The 18,357-nt window shown below is 36.0% G+C and overlaps 4 protein-coding genes and 1 pseudogene across 4 annotated transcripts; 3 read left to right on the top strand and 2 right to left on the bottom strand.

The window, feature by feature from the left end:
• On the bottom strand, positions 3,109-4,025 carry LOC104760062. The gene is given in 5 exon segments (XM_010482911.1): positions 3,109-3,259; positions 3,292-3,621; positions 3,700-3,781; positions 3,784-3,937; positions 4,011-4,025. Coding segments are annotated over 5 exon segments (732 nt in total).
• On the bottom strand, positions 5,073-5,669 carry LOC109129992 (annotated as a pseudogene).
• Positions 6,537-7,467, top strand: LOC104760061. The gene is made up of 3 exons (XM_010482910.1): positions 6,537-6,741; positions 6,824-7,341; positions 7,417-7,467. Exons 1-3 carry the CDS (start codon positions 6,537-6,539, stop codon positions 7,465-7,467), a joined length of 774 nt encoding a protein of 257 aa, XP_010481212.1.
• Positions 8,663-10,663, top strand: LOC104758932. The gene is made up of 4 exons (XM_010481902.2): positions 8,663-8,956; positions 9,031-9,198; positions 9,289-9,703; positions 9,846-10,663. The coding sequence occupies exons 1-4, from the start codon at positions 8,765-8,767 to the stop codon at positions 10,424-10,426; spliced, it is 1,356 nt and encodes a 451-aa protein (XP_010480204.1). The 5' UTR covers positions 8,663-8,764; the 3' UTR covers positions 10,427-10,663.
• LOC104760060 lies at positions 13,307-13,859 on the top strand. Its single transcript, XM_010482909.1, has 2 exons — positions 13,307-13,555; positions 13,656-13,859. Exons 1-2 carry the CDS (start codon positions 13,307-13,309, stop codon positions 13,857-13,859), a joined length of 453 nt encoding a protein of 150 aa, XP_010481211.1.

Genomic DNA, 18,357 nt, shown 5'->3' with positions numbered 1-18,357 from the left:
TTGACCTTGCTGTTGTTGATGAGGCAGGTACACCTGATCTTGTGGATTAGCAACATTGTTACTTCGGTAAGACAAATTGGGGTTCGTCTTGTAGGGGTTGTAACTTTTTTTGTATCCACCATGATTCTAGACATAGCTGATTTCCTCAGTCTGCTCGCCCTCCCCATCTGGAACTTGGAAAGGGTCATCCTCAGATACGAAGTGGACGCTCCTCTGCTGGCTTAGCAAGATACGGTCAAGCTTCTCATTGACATTTTTGAGGTCCTTCTTGTACTTCTCCTCAGACCCAGTGTCACTGCGAACGGTGCGGTCATAGTCCTCATTGTAGTTACCGTCAGACTAAGCGAGATTCTCAACTAGTTGCCATCCTTCATCCACTTCTTTGTTCAGGAAATTTCCGTTAGAGGCAGTGTCAAGCAGCATATGGATTTTTGGAAGTACACCACGGTATATAGTGCTCAGCAGTGACTCGTTGCTGAACCCATGGTGAGGAAACTGGCTCTGGTAACCCTTGAAACGCTCCCAGGCTTCAGAATGATTCTGAGCTCTTCTGATTAAAACCAAAAATGTCATTCTTTAGACGTGCAGTTCTAGCATTGGAGAAGAACTTCGCCAAGAATGCTTTCTTGCAGTCATCCCAAGTGGTGATATAGCCTTTGGGAATGTTTTTCTCCCATTGATGAGCTTTATCTCCTAGGGAGAATGGGAAGAGTCGCAACTTGAAACCATCCTCACTCACTCCATTAATCTTGTTGAAGACAGCACAAACGGTCAAACTCGTCGAGGTGATCGAGTGGATCCTCCATAGGCAACACGTGAAACTTGTTCCCTTAGATCATGGAGATCAGACCACTTTTGATCTCGAAGTTGTTGTTCTGCACAGCGGGAGGGACGATTCCAGCACGCTGAGTATGAGTGTTTGGTGCATCCCCAACACCAATGTTTCGCGGTCTCGGATTTGGTCCATTAGGAGCGTCCATAGTGAGGGGTGTGTGATGATCGGCGAGAAGACGAGCTGGGCGTGGTCTTTGTAGCTCATTGATGTCGTCAATAGCAGGAAGGAGATTCTGAGTTCCTCTAGATCTGGTGTGCATGCAAGGTTGCAATCAACAGGATCCTGAGATGCAAAATAAACAAGTAGACAACCAAAACAAGTTAGTACTCAGAATGATAAGTGTAACAGAACTTGCAAAACTTGAAATCTCAAATGTAGCAAAATGAATCATAAATGGCAACGACGCCAAATTGATACTAAGATTTTTGTGTATCCTAGCAGGTTCAATTAACCTTATGTAGTTGTAGTACTTAAGGTGTCAATCCAAATGGGATGATGCTAGTCACTCAAGATGCAATCAAGATTTCACAAGTCAATTCAAAGAGAGTGTTTTTATCTAACAATCCTAGAATGATCAGAATGCAAAACGGAAATGTGTTCTAGGACCAGAAACGAGAATGTATGACAAGAAGAAAAAATGAATGAAAACATAAACGAGTCTAAACACAGACAAAACCACAAGATAAGAAACAGTGTCAGGAATGCAATAAAAATCAGGAAGAAAGAAGTCCTAAGGATGAGAGTAATTGATGTCGGTGGAGTCTCCTAGTCTACAGATTGTTTAACATGACACAAACAAACTATCCCTATACAATGAACATCACGACTTAGCTAATCCAATCTCTTGGCAGAAGCTACTCATACTCAAACACTTCCAAACCTAGCTCTTGCTAGAGAAACATGGTTAAACAGGCATGACGAACCAGTTTATTCACGTCAACAAACATCCTAGACAACTAATCTCTTAGGCTAGGAACGTAAGTGTCTAGCACTAGTTGGTCAGACATTTCATCAAACACCTTTTGGGTGTGGAAGTGTCGAAGACCTAATTCCAATTGATTAGAGAGAAACTAGTATTTCTAACTCTAGTCCAGAAGGGTTTCATACAAATCAAGCTTAAACACCCTGCATACTAAGATGATCCACCTAATTTATCCCATCCTCAAGAACTATCACACTACTCAGATCCGAAAGTCATCATCAAGAAAGCAAACCCAGAAAACATTGAATCAAGCATAGTGAGATAGATAAAAATGAGAAGAACAAATTTGTAGAATAAATCAAGTGCAAACACTGAATAAACTCGGAGATGTCGGATTACAAGTCTCAGAACGTTTTTTGGTGGCTAGGTCAAACCTCAACGAAAAGAACTAAAAAAAAGATATAAGATGAGATCTCCCCAGCCAAGACTTAACAAAACGTATTTATAGTAAAAACATGTAAATCCCTAAAACTTAAAACGACAAGGTGAAGAGTCGGTTTGGTAATCTCCTGAAGCGTGTAAGACGGAACGTCTTCGTGACATGTGCGAAAGAGTCGGTGTGCGTCCAGTCCTCGATTGGTATATGAAAGTGGCTCGAATGGTGTGAGTGAAAGTGGCTCAAGCGTGGTCGGTGAAAGTGGCTCGAGCGTGGTCAGTGAAAGTGGCTCGAGAGAGGGTGCCGAGAGTGTTGTGAGATTGGCTCGAGAGAGGGTGCCGAGAGTGTTGTGAGATTGGATTGAGAGAGGGTTCCGGGAGTATTGTGAGATTGGCTCGAGAAACGGTTCCGGGAGTGTTGTGAGATTGGCTCGATTGGTGCAGCTCGATTGGTGACCTGAGATTGGCTCGGTCGGACCTCTGGAGAGCGTGGCGAGTGAGAGTGGCTCGGTCGGACCTCTGGGGTGTGTGGTGAGTGAGAGTGGCTCGGTTGGACCTATGGAGTGCGTGGCTCGATCAGATGCGCTTCCAACGTCTCCTAAATACCTGAAATACTCTGAAAATGCACAATGTATGCAAGAATGATGCAAGAACTAGCTAGACATGCAAAGTGTATAGAAAGAACTAGAAAATGATGCAAACCAATGAGTTATCCTAACTAAATGAATGATAAATATATGCTAAGAAGAGACAAAATATAGACATATCACTGCTCAATCTGCGAGACCAAAACCCATTCGGTATAAATTACAATAAATCAACCCATAAAAAATAAAACGTTATAAACAAGTATAGGTGTATGGAAGGATATAGGTTTTGATCAAAAATGATTTGTGGTGAAAATGGCTTGTTTGGGTTAGTCATGAGTGTCGTGTAGGTTTCTTCTCAGAGACATAGGGAAATGTTGGCCACGAAGACGCGGTTGATCACGGCTGATCAGATTAGCCCATAAATTCGCAAGTGGTAGCAAGTAATGCTTTTCGTCCCACTTAACCATCTTGATTCCTGTTTCACAGATCCGTGTGAAACAAACATTCATATTATTATGTCGGTATTTAGGCCAAAGATGTAGCACGCGGGTGATGTAGCTGAGGTGTGAAGCATGAAAGCGTCAACTTCATCTATATACTTAATTGATTTTAGAAGTTGATTGGCAAGATCATCACGGTCAAGGCCTTGATGGATGAACTTACTTAGCAGACCTTCTACTAGTCCAGAGCTCAACCACAACTTTACACAATCGTCCAGAACAGCCAACACATTGGATGACGTTGGATCTAATAAAATCAATGGTTTATATAATCTTGTTGAGGGTCAAAATTTTTTTACTACTCTATAAATTTCTCCCACCGAGAGAGCATAACTCTTCTTGATCACGCAATACGAATAAGTCAAGATTAATGAAATACTCTCAAATGCAAGAAGATTGATGTGCTAACGGTTGGAACCTTGAGGTTTAGATAGAATTTCTTCTTGAACATCATTTTGAATCACCTACTTCCAAATGGATGCAGCATGTTGCAATTTTTAGCACATGTCAAAGCAATTACAAACCATGTTGAAGCGTATTTCGAATGTTGCTCGGGTGAACCCATGTTTATGATCTTCAGGGCCAACGTGGTAACATTAGCCTTTTTTTTGTTCTGAGTATTGAAATACGCCCATAGAGTGCTTCCAACTAAGGCCTAAATTTGAGGTCACAAACCCCTAAATATGGTATTATTGTCACATGCATTGCAGATAAATATATTTATCCACACAATCACATTTCATTACTATTATATCTTCTTATATGTACGGATTGTTTTATTGAATGACAGTAAACAATTTAGAACCAAATAAAATAACGTTAAAAAAAAGATAAAATGGGTTGATGATGTTGTAACGTGATGATCATACCTTATTGATGGGAGCAAAATGCCTCTGATGAAGTCCATCCCCCTTCACTCGGAGTTAGCAGCACTGATTTGAGCTATGGAGAGTATTCTTGTTGGTGGGATTGCTTGCCAAAGTTTCGAGACGGATTGTGGAGAATTACTTGCGATGGTGCAAGATCCAGAAGACTGGCCGGCGTTCTCTAACCTACTAGCTAATTTGCAACGACTTCGGTCCTCCTTCCCACTTTTTACCCTGTCGATGATCCCTTGTTCTTCGAATCTAAAGGCACATTACCTCGCTCGGTCGTCAAGAATTTTAATCGTAGAAACGTCCTCTATAAACTCTTTTCCTCCAGTTTGGATTACCAATCTTGGAGTTTCTTTTTAATTAATGTGTGATTGATAAAAAAAAAAGATGAAACATATTTGTCTCATGAATTTTTATGTATAAAACTTCTACCACTATATATATATTTTTAATCTATTTTAGCTGTATTTTTTAAGTACTTTTAGGATTAAGAAAGTTTTACACGTTTTAAAACAAAATAGATCAAAAAGGAAAAAAATATGTTTCAGAACATTTTCAAAACACCATAAGTATGAACTTTTTTTAAGAACTTCTTGTACACCAATAAAGATATATTGGACTCTATAGAAAGCTAAAAGAGTAAAGATTCACATTGAAGTGGAGATAAAAAAATTGTTTCTACATTTTCAGTTAATTTTGAACATGGATACTGCTCAAATGGAGAGTATTATTCTAGATCAAACAACAAAACATTTATCAGAAAAAGTAAATTTTGAACTTATATTATTTTGGTTTTAAAAAGAAGTTGTCTCCTTTAAAAGAACTTTACTTGATTTAAGTTTCGAAATGTATTGTAATACTATTAAATATAATATATGAGATGTTAGTAAATTAATAACATTTATTAAGATTTAATTAGAGAAAAATATTTGTCAAATTCTTTGTATCCCATTTATACATAAACTTAAAAGTTCCAGCTGCATTATTTTGTATATATATTCTATTTTTTTTTGCGCTTGCCAGAAACATATGTTAGGCTTCCTACCCCCTCATACATCATGCATAATTTTGTTTTCGCAATAAATGCATTAAAATTTGCATGTGCATTAAAATTTGCATGTTGCTCATAATCAGGTCCCTGAAAAAATATGATAAAAATGATATGTATTCAAATTAGCTACATAGATATAGAACACAAAAAATATTGTAGAAATATTAGAGACAAGAATAATATGAAATAAATAAAACTTTAAAATTAATTACCTTCCATAAATTGCATCATATCAAAGTTCTTGGAAAAACAATGAATTTAATTATCCAATAGTTATTGGAGGGAAGAAAATTAAATTTGGTAGCTTCATCTTGACCCTGTCTACAATTGATCAGAAGTTTTTCGTTATACTCAAGACAATTCAAAATTTCGATGTTAAAATGTCTAAATATAATAATAAACTCTATTTTTTGGGTGGAGATAAAAAATAAGAAGAGGAAACATATTAAAAATTTTCTCATCTTTGTTATCTTATTTTCATCTCCTTACATGAATATGTATATATATAGACTTTTCACATACACATGTATGTACAATATAGCAATAAATAAATGCCATATTTGTTAATATATTTATTTTTATCATTGACTGTTCTTTCATACTCTTTCAGTTTCATATTCAGTTTTATTACTTAAAATTTGTCTTATATAACTAGACTAATATATTTCTCAAATTTTTTCGGCCAACCGTCTTAAAACAATTACATAGTTAAACCCCACGTTTGACTTTAAACTATGAAAATTTGATGATAGACTATCTAAGTGATTGTTGGTACAGTACTAGTAAAGGTAAAATACAAAAGGAATATCATGTAACTAATTGTAGAATCAGTAACAATTCTTTCAAAAGTATACATGTTTTGCTCTTATGATTTATGAGAATAGAGTACTGATAGTCGGATAAAAGTAGGCTTACGGACCGAGAGAACAGCGTGGTTGTGGGATATACAATTTTCTCGATTTTTGAGCTGTATTTTGTCTAATTGTTTACGCATAAGTATTTATTTTATTGATCGTTGTGAGTAAAAAAAAAATGAGAAAATTGAAAATAAATGATCACTAAAAAAAAGTTTATCCATATACATCTTTATTTTAATTATTTTAAAATTATCATTTTTAGAGGTTGATTAAGCATGTTGAGTTAGAGTTACTAAAGATTGAGCATCGAAAATGTGTTAGACACATTTATGGTAACTAAAGAAGAATCATCCAAATAAGAAGCGACTGAAGAAACTCTTCTGGGATCTAGTTTGGTGCTACAATAGCAAAGATTATGAAGAGAACTTGGAGAGGATCCATGCATACGATAGTAAAGTGTATGAAGATGTTATGAAGACTAAACCAAAGACATGGTGTAGGGCCTTCCACAAGATTGGTAGCTACTGTGAGGATGTTGAAAACAACTCTGTCGAGTCCTTCAACTGTACAATTAAGAAGGCAAGAGAGAAGCCATTTGTGGCCATGTTGGAGGCTGTTCGAAGGCTTGCAATGGTTCAGATTGCTAAGAGGTCTGCACTTTCTCATTCACACGAAGGTTAGTAACATTACACTTCTTCTATCTTTCATTTATTTTGTATTGAATTCGAAAGTTTAATGTGTATTCATGTATTTGTCAGGGATATGCACTCCATATGTGAAATGTTTCTTGGCTGAAGAGCATAAGACAGCTTCTCTGTGCTTTGTACATCCCAGCACAAATGGAGCTTATGAAGTTTACCTGGGATATGAGAAACACAGAGTCAATTTAAATGAAAGGACTTGTACCTGCATGAAGTTTCAGATATGTGGAATCCCCTGCGAACATGCTTATGGACTGATACTCAAGAAGACATTGGAAGCTGAAGACTACGTGTGTGAATGGTCCCGAACTTTTAAGTGGAAGGAAAATTACACGGAGGGGATTGTTCCACAAAGAGGTCCACGCTATTGGCCTTGCACTGGAGGTGAAAGTGTGCATCCACCACCAAGGCCGGATGATGAAAAGGTAGACAAGAAGAGGAAGAAAGGTCTTCATGAGTCACCTACCAAGAAGAAACCAAAACAAAAGAAGAGAATCATGCATTGTGGGATATGTGGTGCAACTGATCATAATTGTAGGTACCACCAGAAGAAGAATAAGAAGAATACAACACAGGTTAGTTATACTTTCTAATATGATGGTTGTTCTTTGTTTCACTCAATTGATTTTGATATTTGATTAAATTTGTAGGGTGGAACTCAAGTGGAATCTACTCAAGGTTGTCTTACTCAAGAGAAGTAATTGATGGATGATTGTGGAGGATTAGCAGAAGGCAAAGTGTTTTTTTTTTTTTGGTATTATGACCTGTTTCATAACATATGTTGTTCTGCCTTAGTATGGTCTATGTGTCTTTTGAACCTTATTATTAATCCTTGATGTTCTACTCTTTTGAACAAATTTGTATGGTCTCTTTTGAACAATTTTAACATCTCTTCTTTTGAATTATTTTGTCTCATAAAAAACCAAATATGACATCATATTAGCTTAACATTGAATCTTAACAACTTAACAATGTCATCATATTAGCTTAACTAGACCAAAGATGATCATAGAACCAAATACTAAAACAATTATCATCCTATTCATCCTTGATTTGAATGCAGCTTTTACATCTTCAATCCTCTCAAATATCTCTTTCTCAAGCTCCATTACCATCTTCTTCTTAAGCTCCATTTGCATCTTCTTCTCAACCTTCATTGTCTCTGATATGAACTCTTTCATTGAATCCACCTCATCCAACAAAGCCTCATCGACCCATTTAAAAACGTGATTGTCATTCATAATCTAGACCATTGACAATTGATTTGGTTATCGTTTAGAACCGAGATAATAATAAGCTACACCATAAATGTGATTATCATTACGTTATTTCCAGCTGCATACACACACCGAAGGTATCGTCGATTTGGGTTATGGTCGGATTTGGAAGTTTTGGCCACAATTGCTTCTCCACACCAACATCTCTTAGGTATACCAACAACTCTTCCTCCTTCGCGGACATTTGTTGAACAGCTCGAAGATCCAGAGATATTGCTCATGATTTTGAGAGAAATAGAGAGAGTTTTCTTTTTCAATTTCGATTTTTAGGGTTCTTATTTGCCAATTTGAGGGTTTTCGTTTTAAAATAGAAGAAAAAAACTCAGGTCGGGTTGTATGTGTTACCCGAGTTCTAAATTGGTTTCACACCGGTTTAACATGGGTTTCTATCGGGTTTTGTACCAAAACCGTGTAAACCCAGTCCGATGGGAAATAAGCAGAGAAGTATGGATTCGGGGGGATATAGACCGAACATATAAGTACGAAGGAGAACTGATAAGATATCAAAGATCGATGAGGAACTGGCAAGATATGATAGTTCCGATGGGGAAATAGTACGTCGGTTCATTTATTTTATTGATCGTTGTGTAAAAAAAAAAGATAGCCCACAGATCGAGACCAACACTATTCACCTGTCTAGTTAAAAAAAAAAAATTAAAAACGCGACTAAAAGAAATTTAGGGAAGACAAGCACGACGGCGATTGCTTCCTCCGATCAGTCATGCCAACTGGCGATTGCTTCCATTGTCATCAGCCAGGTCACTGGGCCAACAACTGTCCTTTTAAAACCACTACGGAGCCCGCCTCCTCCGCTTCCCCGCCGGTCATTCACTGCCCCTGCAACGGCGGACCTTGCAACATTTTTACTTCTAAAACTGGGAAAAACCCAAACAGGAGATTCTACAAATGCCCAGTAAGTCTCTCTGTCTGATCTCTCTCTGTCTCTCTCTCTCTCTCTGTCTCTCTCTGATCTCTGTCTCAACGTAGATCCCAAGCTGTGGATTTTTCAAATGGTGTGATGAAGTGAGTATCATCAAACCGGAGTCAATCTCTGTTCACCCCACTTGCGCTTGTGGCGCTGGACCTTGTACAAGAGTAACATTCATCGATGGACCAAATGCTCAACGTTCTTACTTTGTTTGCTGCCTTAAGAAGGTAAAAAAATAATAACAACGAAACTCTTATCCATTACATATTTGGGAGTTTGATTTGATGTTGTTGTCTCTTCTGATGTTTTTTTGTTAGAATTTTGGGGCTTGTGGATTCTTTCAGTGGGAGGATGATTTTCAAACTCAACCTCAACCTCAACCTGAACAAGTAGGGAATGATGGTTCTCCTTGTCCTACTTTGATTGGACATTCGGGTTTTGACTCTGTGGATGATGTTAGTTTGTTGTTACACGAGACTAGTTTGGATTCTAATGGTAATGTAAAAAGGAGTAGACTTGGAGTGGTGGTTGAAACAGATTTGAATCCAAGTTCATCTAATGAGTCTACTCTTGGAAACAGAGTTGTTGGTAGAACTGCACAGCCTCTGAAAGATAATCTTCTAATGAATGCAGTCCCTATGGGAAAAGAATCAATTCCGGTTTTTGCAGGTTTCAACAATCGCAAACCGGTTTACAATGGCGTATCTGCCTCTGCAGATGGCAGAAACCGAGGTATTTTCTCTGTGTTCTTTACTTGAGTGTACATTTTGGCTGTTACTTCTTTTGGCATTGTTAGCTTTCGCAATATTGGTTAGTTCGGTGGCCTTTTCATTTGTGCGCTTATAGTCTTTTATGGTATTTTGTTTTTTTCTAGGCACTGTCCCTTCATTTGATTTGATTACATTATGTGAAGATGCGGTTCACCTTGAGACGGACGAGCAAGTACTTCCTTCACTTGCCCCTACACACGTTGACCCTCAAGTAGAGTCTTTGCGTAGTGGTCTTTTCGGATTCAACTGTAAATCGAGTTATGCATCGGAGGACAAAACTGGTGTATGTCAGAACACTAGCGATTCAGTTTCGAATGGCAAAACCAATCCTAACCATAAACATCAACCAGAGCATCAATCTTATGAAACCGGAGCCTCGTTTTCAGGTAGCTTCTCCTTGATGGACCTCATTGAGCAATACAACTCAGAAAAGCTCCATTTCAAGAGTGTTTCTTTGAAATATGTTGATGCATTGACTGCCTTTACGGGTTCGTACAAGCAATTAGAGTCACTTCGTGATAGAGCACATAGTCTCAAGAAAGAGCTACGAGATGTAGAGAAACAGGTGAAGTTTTGCGAGGCCGAGACATCTGAATTTGCAATGAGTCTTCGAGAAGTTTCTGGTGAAATGGTGAAATTGCAGAAAAAGATGGTTGAGAAAAAAGACGGCAGGGAAAGTGGCTAAGGAAGAGAGAGTTAACAAGCAAAGGGGTTTCACAGATCCGTAGATAAGAAAATGAAGATGAGGATGGACTTGAATGTTTATATAATATGTACAACTATATCGACTGAAGATGATGTATGGTTCTGTAAAACTTATGTACTATTATTTAGGGCTAAGCATTTTGTTAATTTCGCACAATATTATCCTACTTCTGTAGTCTTTGCTATTTTCGAAGCAATCAAAAATAATTATGTCGTATTCACCCATCAATACAGTAAAATTTGAAGGTTTTTCATCAGTGACACATCAGTTTCTTTTCCTTCCAATTAAAACATTTTATTAATACATTTCATCCTATATTTTTAATACCTCAGTTTTTTTTTTAATTAAAACAAAAACCAATTTAAAAAAATTATTTTTTTCTGTAGTTTTTTGGACCTAACATGATGCTTAAGTAAGCACCCATAAATACACCTTTTTACATTAATTATTAGTATTTTTATATAATAGTAATTTATTAGTAGTAATTTGATAACATTTTTATAATAGGGAATATAACTCAGTTAGAGAGAGGTGTGTGATGTTCTGTTATAAAATAGTCATATATATGCTTCCAAATCATATGTAAGCTTTTGAAGTTCAAAAACAAATGTTTTATATTATGTTCTAATTTTTTCTCAAATCTTTCATTTAAAAAATAAGAAAATATATATATAGTTGGAATATGTGAATAGTTACGTAAAAAATAGAAAGATGTAAACTTCGATCTTTTCAACTTATGAGGTGAACTTTTAAATCACTAACGAGCACCATTAGTTAGTTAATTAGATATACCATAATTTCTTTTAGACATTAGGGCATCATTAATGGGAGAACTTTTTTTTGTGTTCTTAGATTAAATATATAGTGAAAATAATGTTAGATTAGTTGTTAAGATCATAGGTAAAAAAAATGGGAGAACTAATCATGGTGTTCTTAGAATAAAGATATAGTGAAATAATATTCATAAACATTTTACAAATTATAAAAACTTATAAAATAACATTTAAATTGCTTACTTATATAAAAGCAATTGTATACTTATAAATTAATATAATATTCTTAAACATATTACAATTATAAAAACTTATAAATTAACATTTAAATTGCATACTTATATAAAAGCAATTATATACTTATAAATTAATATAATATTCTTAAACATATTACAGTTATAAAAACTTATAAATTAACATTTAAATTGCATACTTATATAAATGAAATATTTTCTTTTTTTCCAAAAAATCTCGTCCAATCACATGAAGTCACGTCAAATAAGAACTGGGCTTAAATCAGTTCTATATAAAGAACTAAAAAAAGTGTTCTAAGCCACTATTCATTATTTTTATATTTTTTTTGGGCTTAGAACACCCTTGGTGTTCTCCCATTAATGATGGCCTTAGAATCACAGTTCTATAATTATAGTCTTATGTTCACAAAACCTAAAAGAAACACAATTTCCATATCACAGTATTGGACCAAAACACTGAGCAAAACCTATTATAGAAAATTCTATGTTTTTAAGTTTTAACAATGGATGAGAATACTGATGAAATTATTGCTTTAATCAATCAATACAATAAAAGTTGTATGTTTTTCACCAGAGCATTACACATCAGCTTTTTTTTTACTCTTACGTGAACAAAACTAAAGAGAGAAACGACGCTCGATTTCTTCTTCTTCGTTGTCTTTTATACTATCTTATTCGGGATTTGGTGGAAGTAAGGATTTATTCAATTTGATTTATCTGATTAAGTGTGACTGAAGATCATTGATATCAAAAATAATATTAATTGGACTGCACATCAATATTGAAGTATACTAAAATTATCTAAAATAAATACAAAACATTGTGTTCGATTGTAAATAAGAAATGATCTCCATCATTATCATCTCTTTTATATTTCTATCATCATTAATATCATATTTCATAAATGTTTTGTATGATAGTATCACATTAGTTTTAAAGCAAAAAATAGCTTAAAATTATGTACCAAAGCATCATGAATTCTATTTGTTCAACAGGCTTTGTAAATGAGAAACAAATCAAGAACTAAGGGTTTGAAATCTCTAAACTTATTTCTTAAGGTAATAAAATTATAAATATATTCAAGAAATAAATTTATGAAATCAAAAACTCAAGTATCCTAAGATGATATAAATTATAATAACAAAAAAAAATTACTATTAAAATTATCATGAACTTATGAAATTTGATTTCCAACAACATATATTATATTATGAAACCGGATAAAGAACAAAACACAAAAAATATAACTAAAATAAAATAAAAAAATAATCTTACGGCGTAGCGCGGGTACTATTCTAGTGTTCTTAAAATTAAAAGAGAATTACAAGTAATTTTGTTACTTGAGTTATTCCTTTTGACGAAATAATCAATCTCGATCAAGACAGCAATACTTTGAATCAAAACACCGAGAGAAGGAAAATAGAAGAAGAAAGATCCGAGTGATATATATCTTTGGCCTTTGTAGCCCATGTCCGTTAAATATCAACATACACTTCAATTTTGGAAATTCATTTTATTTCATTTGTTAAAACAATTGATTTAAAAATAAAATAAAAATTTGTGATGTGGTTTAATCTTATTGGATATGTGACTTTTGTTTTATATGATAGAAAATGTATTAAATATATAAAATAGAACTTCTATAATCAAATTTAAGTAGTAAAACTAAATATGAAACTGAAAGAATATGAAAGAACAGTCAATGAACAAAATTAAATATATTAACTAATATGACATTTATTTATTGCTATATTGTAGATACATGTGTATGTGAAAAGTGTATATATATATATATACATTTCATGTAAGGAGAATAAAATAAAATAATAAAGATGGGGAAAATTCTAATATGTTTTTTCTTCTTATTTTTCTTTTCTATCCAGAAAATAGACTCCATTCTTGTATTTAGGAGATTTAATATTTCAATTTGGAATCGTCTTTCAGGTGACAAAAAACTTATGGTCATTTGTAGACAGGGCAAAGGTAAAGCGACCGACATTGTTTTTCTTCCCTTCAATGTTCAATGGACGATTTACTTCACTGTTTACCCAAGAACTTTGATATGGTGCAACATATGGAAGGTAATTCATTTCAAAGTTTATTTCTTTCACATTCTTCGTGTGTCTAATATTGCTACAATATTTTCTTATGTAAAATACATATCATTTTGTATTTTATCAGGGGCCTGATTATGTGCAACATGCACATTTTAACGCATTTATCGGGAAGGAAAGCTTTATACATGATGTATGTGGAGGTAGAAAGCCTAATGTATGTTTGTGGCAAGCACAAGAAGATGGAGTATATGTACGAAATAATGCAGTCGGAACTTTTAAACTTATGTTTAAATGGGATACAAATAGTTCGACAAATATATTATTCTAATTAAATATATTTTCTGAAGAAATATTATTACTTTACCAATATCTCATATAATAAAATGTATTGAGAGTTTAAACAAAGTGTACCACTAATTATTTACCATATTTTACTTGGTTTTAAACAAAAACTGTCTCCTTTAAAAGAATTTTAATTGTTTTATTTATATTTTACTTGGTTTGTAAACAAAATGCACCACTATCAATAATTACGATGATTGGTAAAATGTGTTGTTGTCTGATAGCTGTAACCTGAACAGCTAAAACTCCTTACCTTATATGGGCTGCACCGCGCTGAATGATATATAATAAGAGTTGGTTATGGCGAGAGCTACTTTCATCGCAACAAATTTTATGGTCTCTTAAGTGCTTACACAGTGTAAATGTGTCATTGTTTGATAGAGAATAAAACTTTAAATTTGACCAGTATTCATGTTGAAAATAAAATAAAAATATAGAAATAAAATAATGACCATTGAAATTTACATTATTTTATTTCTATGTCAACGGACCCCTTGTTGGCTTGTCCACTTCCAAGTCTATGGATATCTTGTCCACTTCCAACCTATGGACCCACTTTTTCTAAATAGGCTTCATACCATTTCATTAGGTCTATAAACCCATAAATATCTGACAGTCGGTTTTCTACGTTCGGAAAACTTTAAAGACGTGTTTACCATCCTAATTATATGACTAAATTACATAAAAAAATTGCTAGGTAATATATGTATTTAATTTAACCAGATACTAGATTTTAATCCGCTGTACACCGTATGCATATAATTTTTATTATTTATTTTTTATTGTATTATTTTGTTAAATATTGGATGTTTTGCAAATAAAAGAGTTACTAAATTTATCGACTATTTGTGTGGCTAAATGTTTATATTAGTTTTTAACCTGTAATACTTCATGACCATTTGTTTGTTATATTTAATTTATTTTGTTTAGTGTTTTAGATTTTATTTTGATTTTTAGTTATTATAACGAAAAATAAGGGATCTAAATACATAGTAAGTCATTTATACACTATGATTAAGTCACATATTTCCTAATGATTTAATTATTTTACACAATCTTAGTTAAATCAACTTAATTTTTATATGTCAAATATTATAATATTAATAGTGTTGACAAATAATAAAATAAGGATTTAATCCGTGTTAGCACAAATTTAATGATATTTTATTAATTCCAACATGTCCTCTTTATAACCCATCTACTATATGTAACATCCGCGAACCAAATAATGGAATTGAGGGATGGGTGTCGACCGACACCAACTTTTTCTGGTTCGACCAGATTGTTTTAATTCGTGATTTTGGGCTGGTTTGGTTTAGTTGGGTTGCCTAAACTGTGTATTTAAAGGAAAAGACGACCCAAGTCGAGGGTTTTCATTTTTGTCGCCGTTCAGTGAGAAAAGAGAGAAAAAGGAGAGAAAGCGTTTGAGAGTGTTTTTGAGAGTTTTTGGGATTGTTCTTGGTGTTTTTGGAGAGATCTGTGGCTGTAGAAGGGAGAGCTGTTGTTGGGAACGAAAGAGAAACTTCTTAAGGTGTTGTTTCCACCGTTTCTCAATCCAATCTTCCTTTAAAAGAGGTTAGTGCTTGACCATGGCTGATCTAAGCCTGAGATCTCTGTTGATTTAGCTGTTCTTTGTTTTTTTTTTGTGTTTTGCTTGCGTGGGTTGGTTGGTTTTATGTTTCCTTAGGTTCCTAAACTTCTGGGAGAGTTTGGAGCGGATTAGGGATGATTTGGAGCGGAGGTTCGATGTTCGTTTTCGTGCAGATTGTGTCTGCGGAACCAGTTTCGATCCACACCATTTGGTGTCAGTCGATACCATGGATTGATCAGTGTCGGTCGACACCAGTTAGGTGATGGTCAACACCAGTGACGTGTTAGTGTCGGTAGCGTCGGTTGACACCATACTTAACGAAGACTTGTTTTCATGGTTTGATGTGTTGTTTGTGTTTGGTTTGTTTGCTTTAATAATAGAATCTCATTAGCTTGTGTGTATAGCCCAGTAGATGGGAGGATGGCCTCATTGAGTGTTTATGACAATACTCATGCATCTCAATTTGTGTTTGTGGTGCAGGTAAAGGCAAAGTGTGATCGTGGAATCAGGACGATGAGGAGGAAGATGTTCTAGAGGCTTGATTGATTGTGGTCTAGCTATTGGTTCGCAGGCGTTACATGATCACTATGGATTTCATGGTGGGATTGCCTGTATCAAGGACGTTTGATGCGACTTGGGTCATTGTGGACCGTTTGACTAAGTCTGCACACTTTCTGGCCATCAAGAAAACTGATGGAGCAACGGTTTTGGCTAGGAAGTATGTGAGAGAGATAGTCAGATTGCATGGTCTGCCTGCTAGTATTGTGTATGATCGAGATTCCAAGTTTACTTCGGTGTTCTAGAGGGCATTTTAGGTAGAGATGGACACAAAGGTGCATATGAGTACAACCTATCATCCTCAGACGGACGGTTAGTCAGAGAGGACGATCCAGACCTTGGAGGAATTATTGAGGATGTGCGTGCTAGATTGTGGTGGTCACTGGGCAAACCATTTGAGCTTGGTTGAGTTTGCTTATAAAAACAGTTACCAGGCTAGCATTGGGAGGGCTCCTTATGAGGCGTTGTACGAGAGGTCATGTCGTACACCATTATGCTGGACTCAGGTGGGGGAGAGGAGCATGTTTGGTGCGTATTTTGTTCAGGAGACCTCGGGGAAGATCCAGGTTCTGAAGCTGAACGTGAAGGAGGCTCAAGATCGACATAGGAGTTATGATGATAAGAGGAGAAAGGATCTTGAGTTTCAGGTGGGTGACAGCGTGTACCTCAAGATGGCCATGTTGTGGGGTTTGAATAGGTCATTGACAGAGACTAAATTGAGTCCGAGGTACATGGGACCGTTCAGGGTGGTTGAGCGGGTGGGACCAGTGGCATACCGGTTGGAGTTGGCTGAGGTTATGCGTGCGTTCCACAAGGTATTTCATGTGTCGATGCTGAGGAAATGTCTTCATGAGGGTGATCGGTTGTTGGGTAAGGTTCCTAAGGATCTTCAGCCCAACATGACCTTGGAGGCGAGACCGTTGAGGGTGCTCGAGAGGAGATTCAAGGAACTTTGGTAGAAGAAGATTCCTTTGATGAGAATCCTATGGGATTGTGATGGTGTAATGAACAGACTTGGGAGCCAAAGCGAGAATAAAGGCAAGGTTTAAAAAGTTGTTTGAGAAGCAAGCCGCGACTTGAGCTTGTCTAGCCGGGTCCCAGTTGTAGTCTGTGGCAGGAGCGGGTATGGAGTACTCCAGCCCATCTCTCTTGATACTTGGTCGCTTAGCGGTGGTTGCTTGTGCAACTATTACTAAGTACCAAGATGAGGTGGTGCTCGGGATGCGGGTTGATGGCTTGGATTGTTGTATTTTATTTTTATGTATTTTTGTTGAGGTTGTAACGATTATGGCATTTTGGGATTAATAAGATGAGTATTTTTCTTTATGTTTGACTATTGTTGTCATCGGTAAAAGAGAAATAGCTCAGGATTCTATTTTTGGGAAGTTTCCGTAAACAGAAAGTTTCCACAAAAAGGAGGTTTCCATAATTAGAAAGTTTCTAAAAAGGGAAGTTTTGTGGAAAGGGTTGAGGTAGATCTAGTCGGGAGATACTCAATGGCATCAGACCTGTTTTCTCAAGGCCGTGTGGGCCCAAATCATGTGATACCGATAGCTCGATGGACTTTGTGGCCAGAGGGTAGGAGTGGTATGTTGCTTTGGATGACGATCCGAGAGCGCGCTTTAGGTTGANTAATGAACAGACTTGGGAGCCAAAGCGAGAATAAAGGCAAGGTTTAAAAAGTTGTTTGAGAAGCAAGCCGCGACTTGAGCTTGTCTAGCCGGGTCCCAGTTGTAGTCTGTGGCAGGAGCGGGTATGGAGTACTCCAGCCCATCTCTCTTGATACTTGGTCGCTTAGCGGTGGTTGCTTGTGCAACTATTACTAAGTACCAAGATGAGGTGGTGCTCGGGATGCGGGTTGATGGCTTGGATTGTTGTATTTTATTTTTATGTATTTTTGTTGAGATTGTAACGATTATGGCATTTTGGGATTAATAAGATGAGTATTTTTCTTTATGTTTGACTATTGTTGTCATCAGCAAAAGAGAAATAGCTCGGGATTCTATTTTGGGAAGTTTCCATAAACATAAAGTTTCCACAAAATGGAGGTTTCCATAATTAGAAAGTTTCTAAAAAGGGAAGTTTTGTGGAAAGGGTTGAGGTAGATCTAGTCGGGAGATACTCAATGGCATCAGACCTGTTTTCTCAAGGCCGTGTGGGCCCAAATCATGTGATACCGATAGCTCGATGGACTTTGTGGCCAGAGGGTAGGAGTGGTATGTTGCTTTGGATGACGATCCGAGAGCGCGCTTTAGGTTGATGACCCAAGAGCGGGATTGTTGAGATTCCCTAGTACCGTAGTTGTGGGCTGGGCTCGACTGTGAGCTGGTATGTC

The sequence above is a fragment of the Camelina sativa genome, chromosome 17 (assembly GCF_000633955.1).
Source record: "Camelina sativa cultivar DH55 chromosome 17, Cs, whole genome shotgun sequence".
NCBI classification, from domain to species: Eukaryota; Viridiplantae; Streptophyta; class Magnoliopsida; order Brassicales; family Brassicaceae; genus Camelina; species Camelina sativa.
The sequence above is the reverse complement of the archived record's forward strand: the minus strand, read 5'-3'. Positions and strand labels throughout refer to the sequence as shown.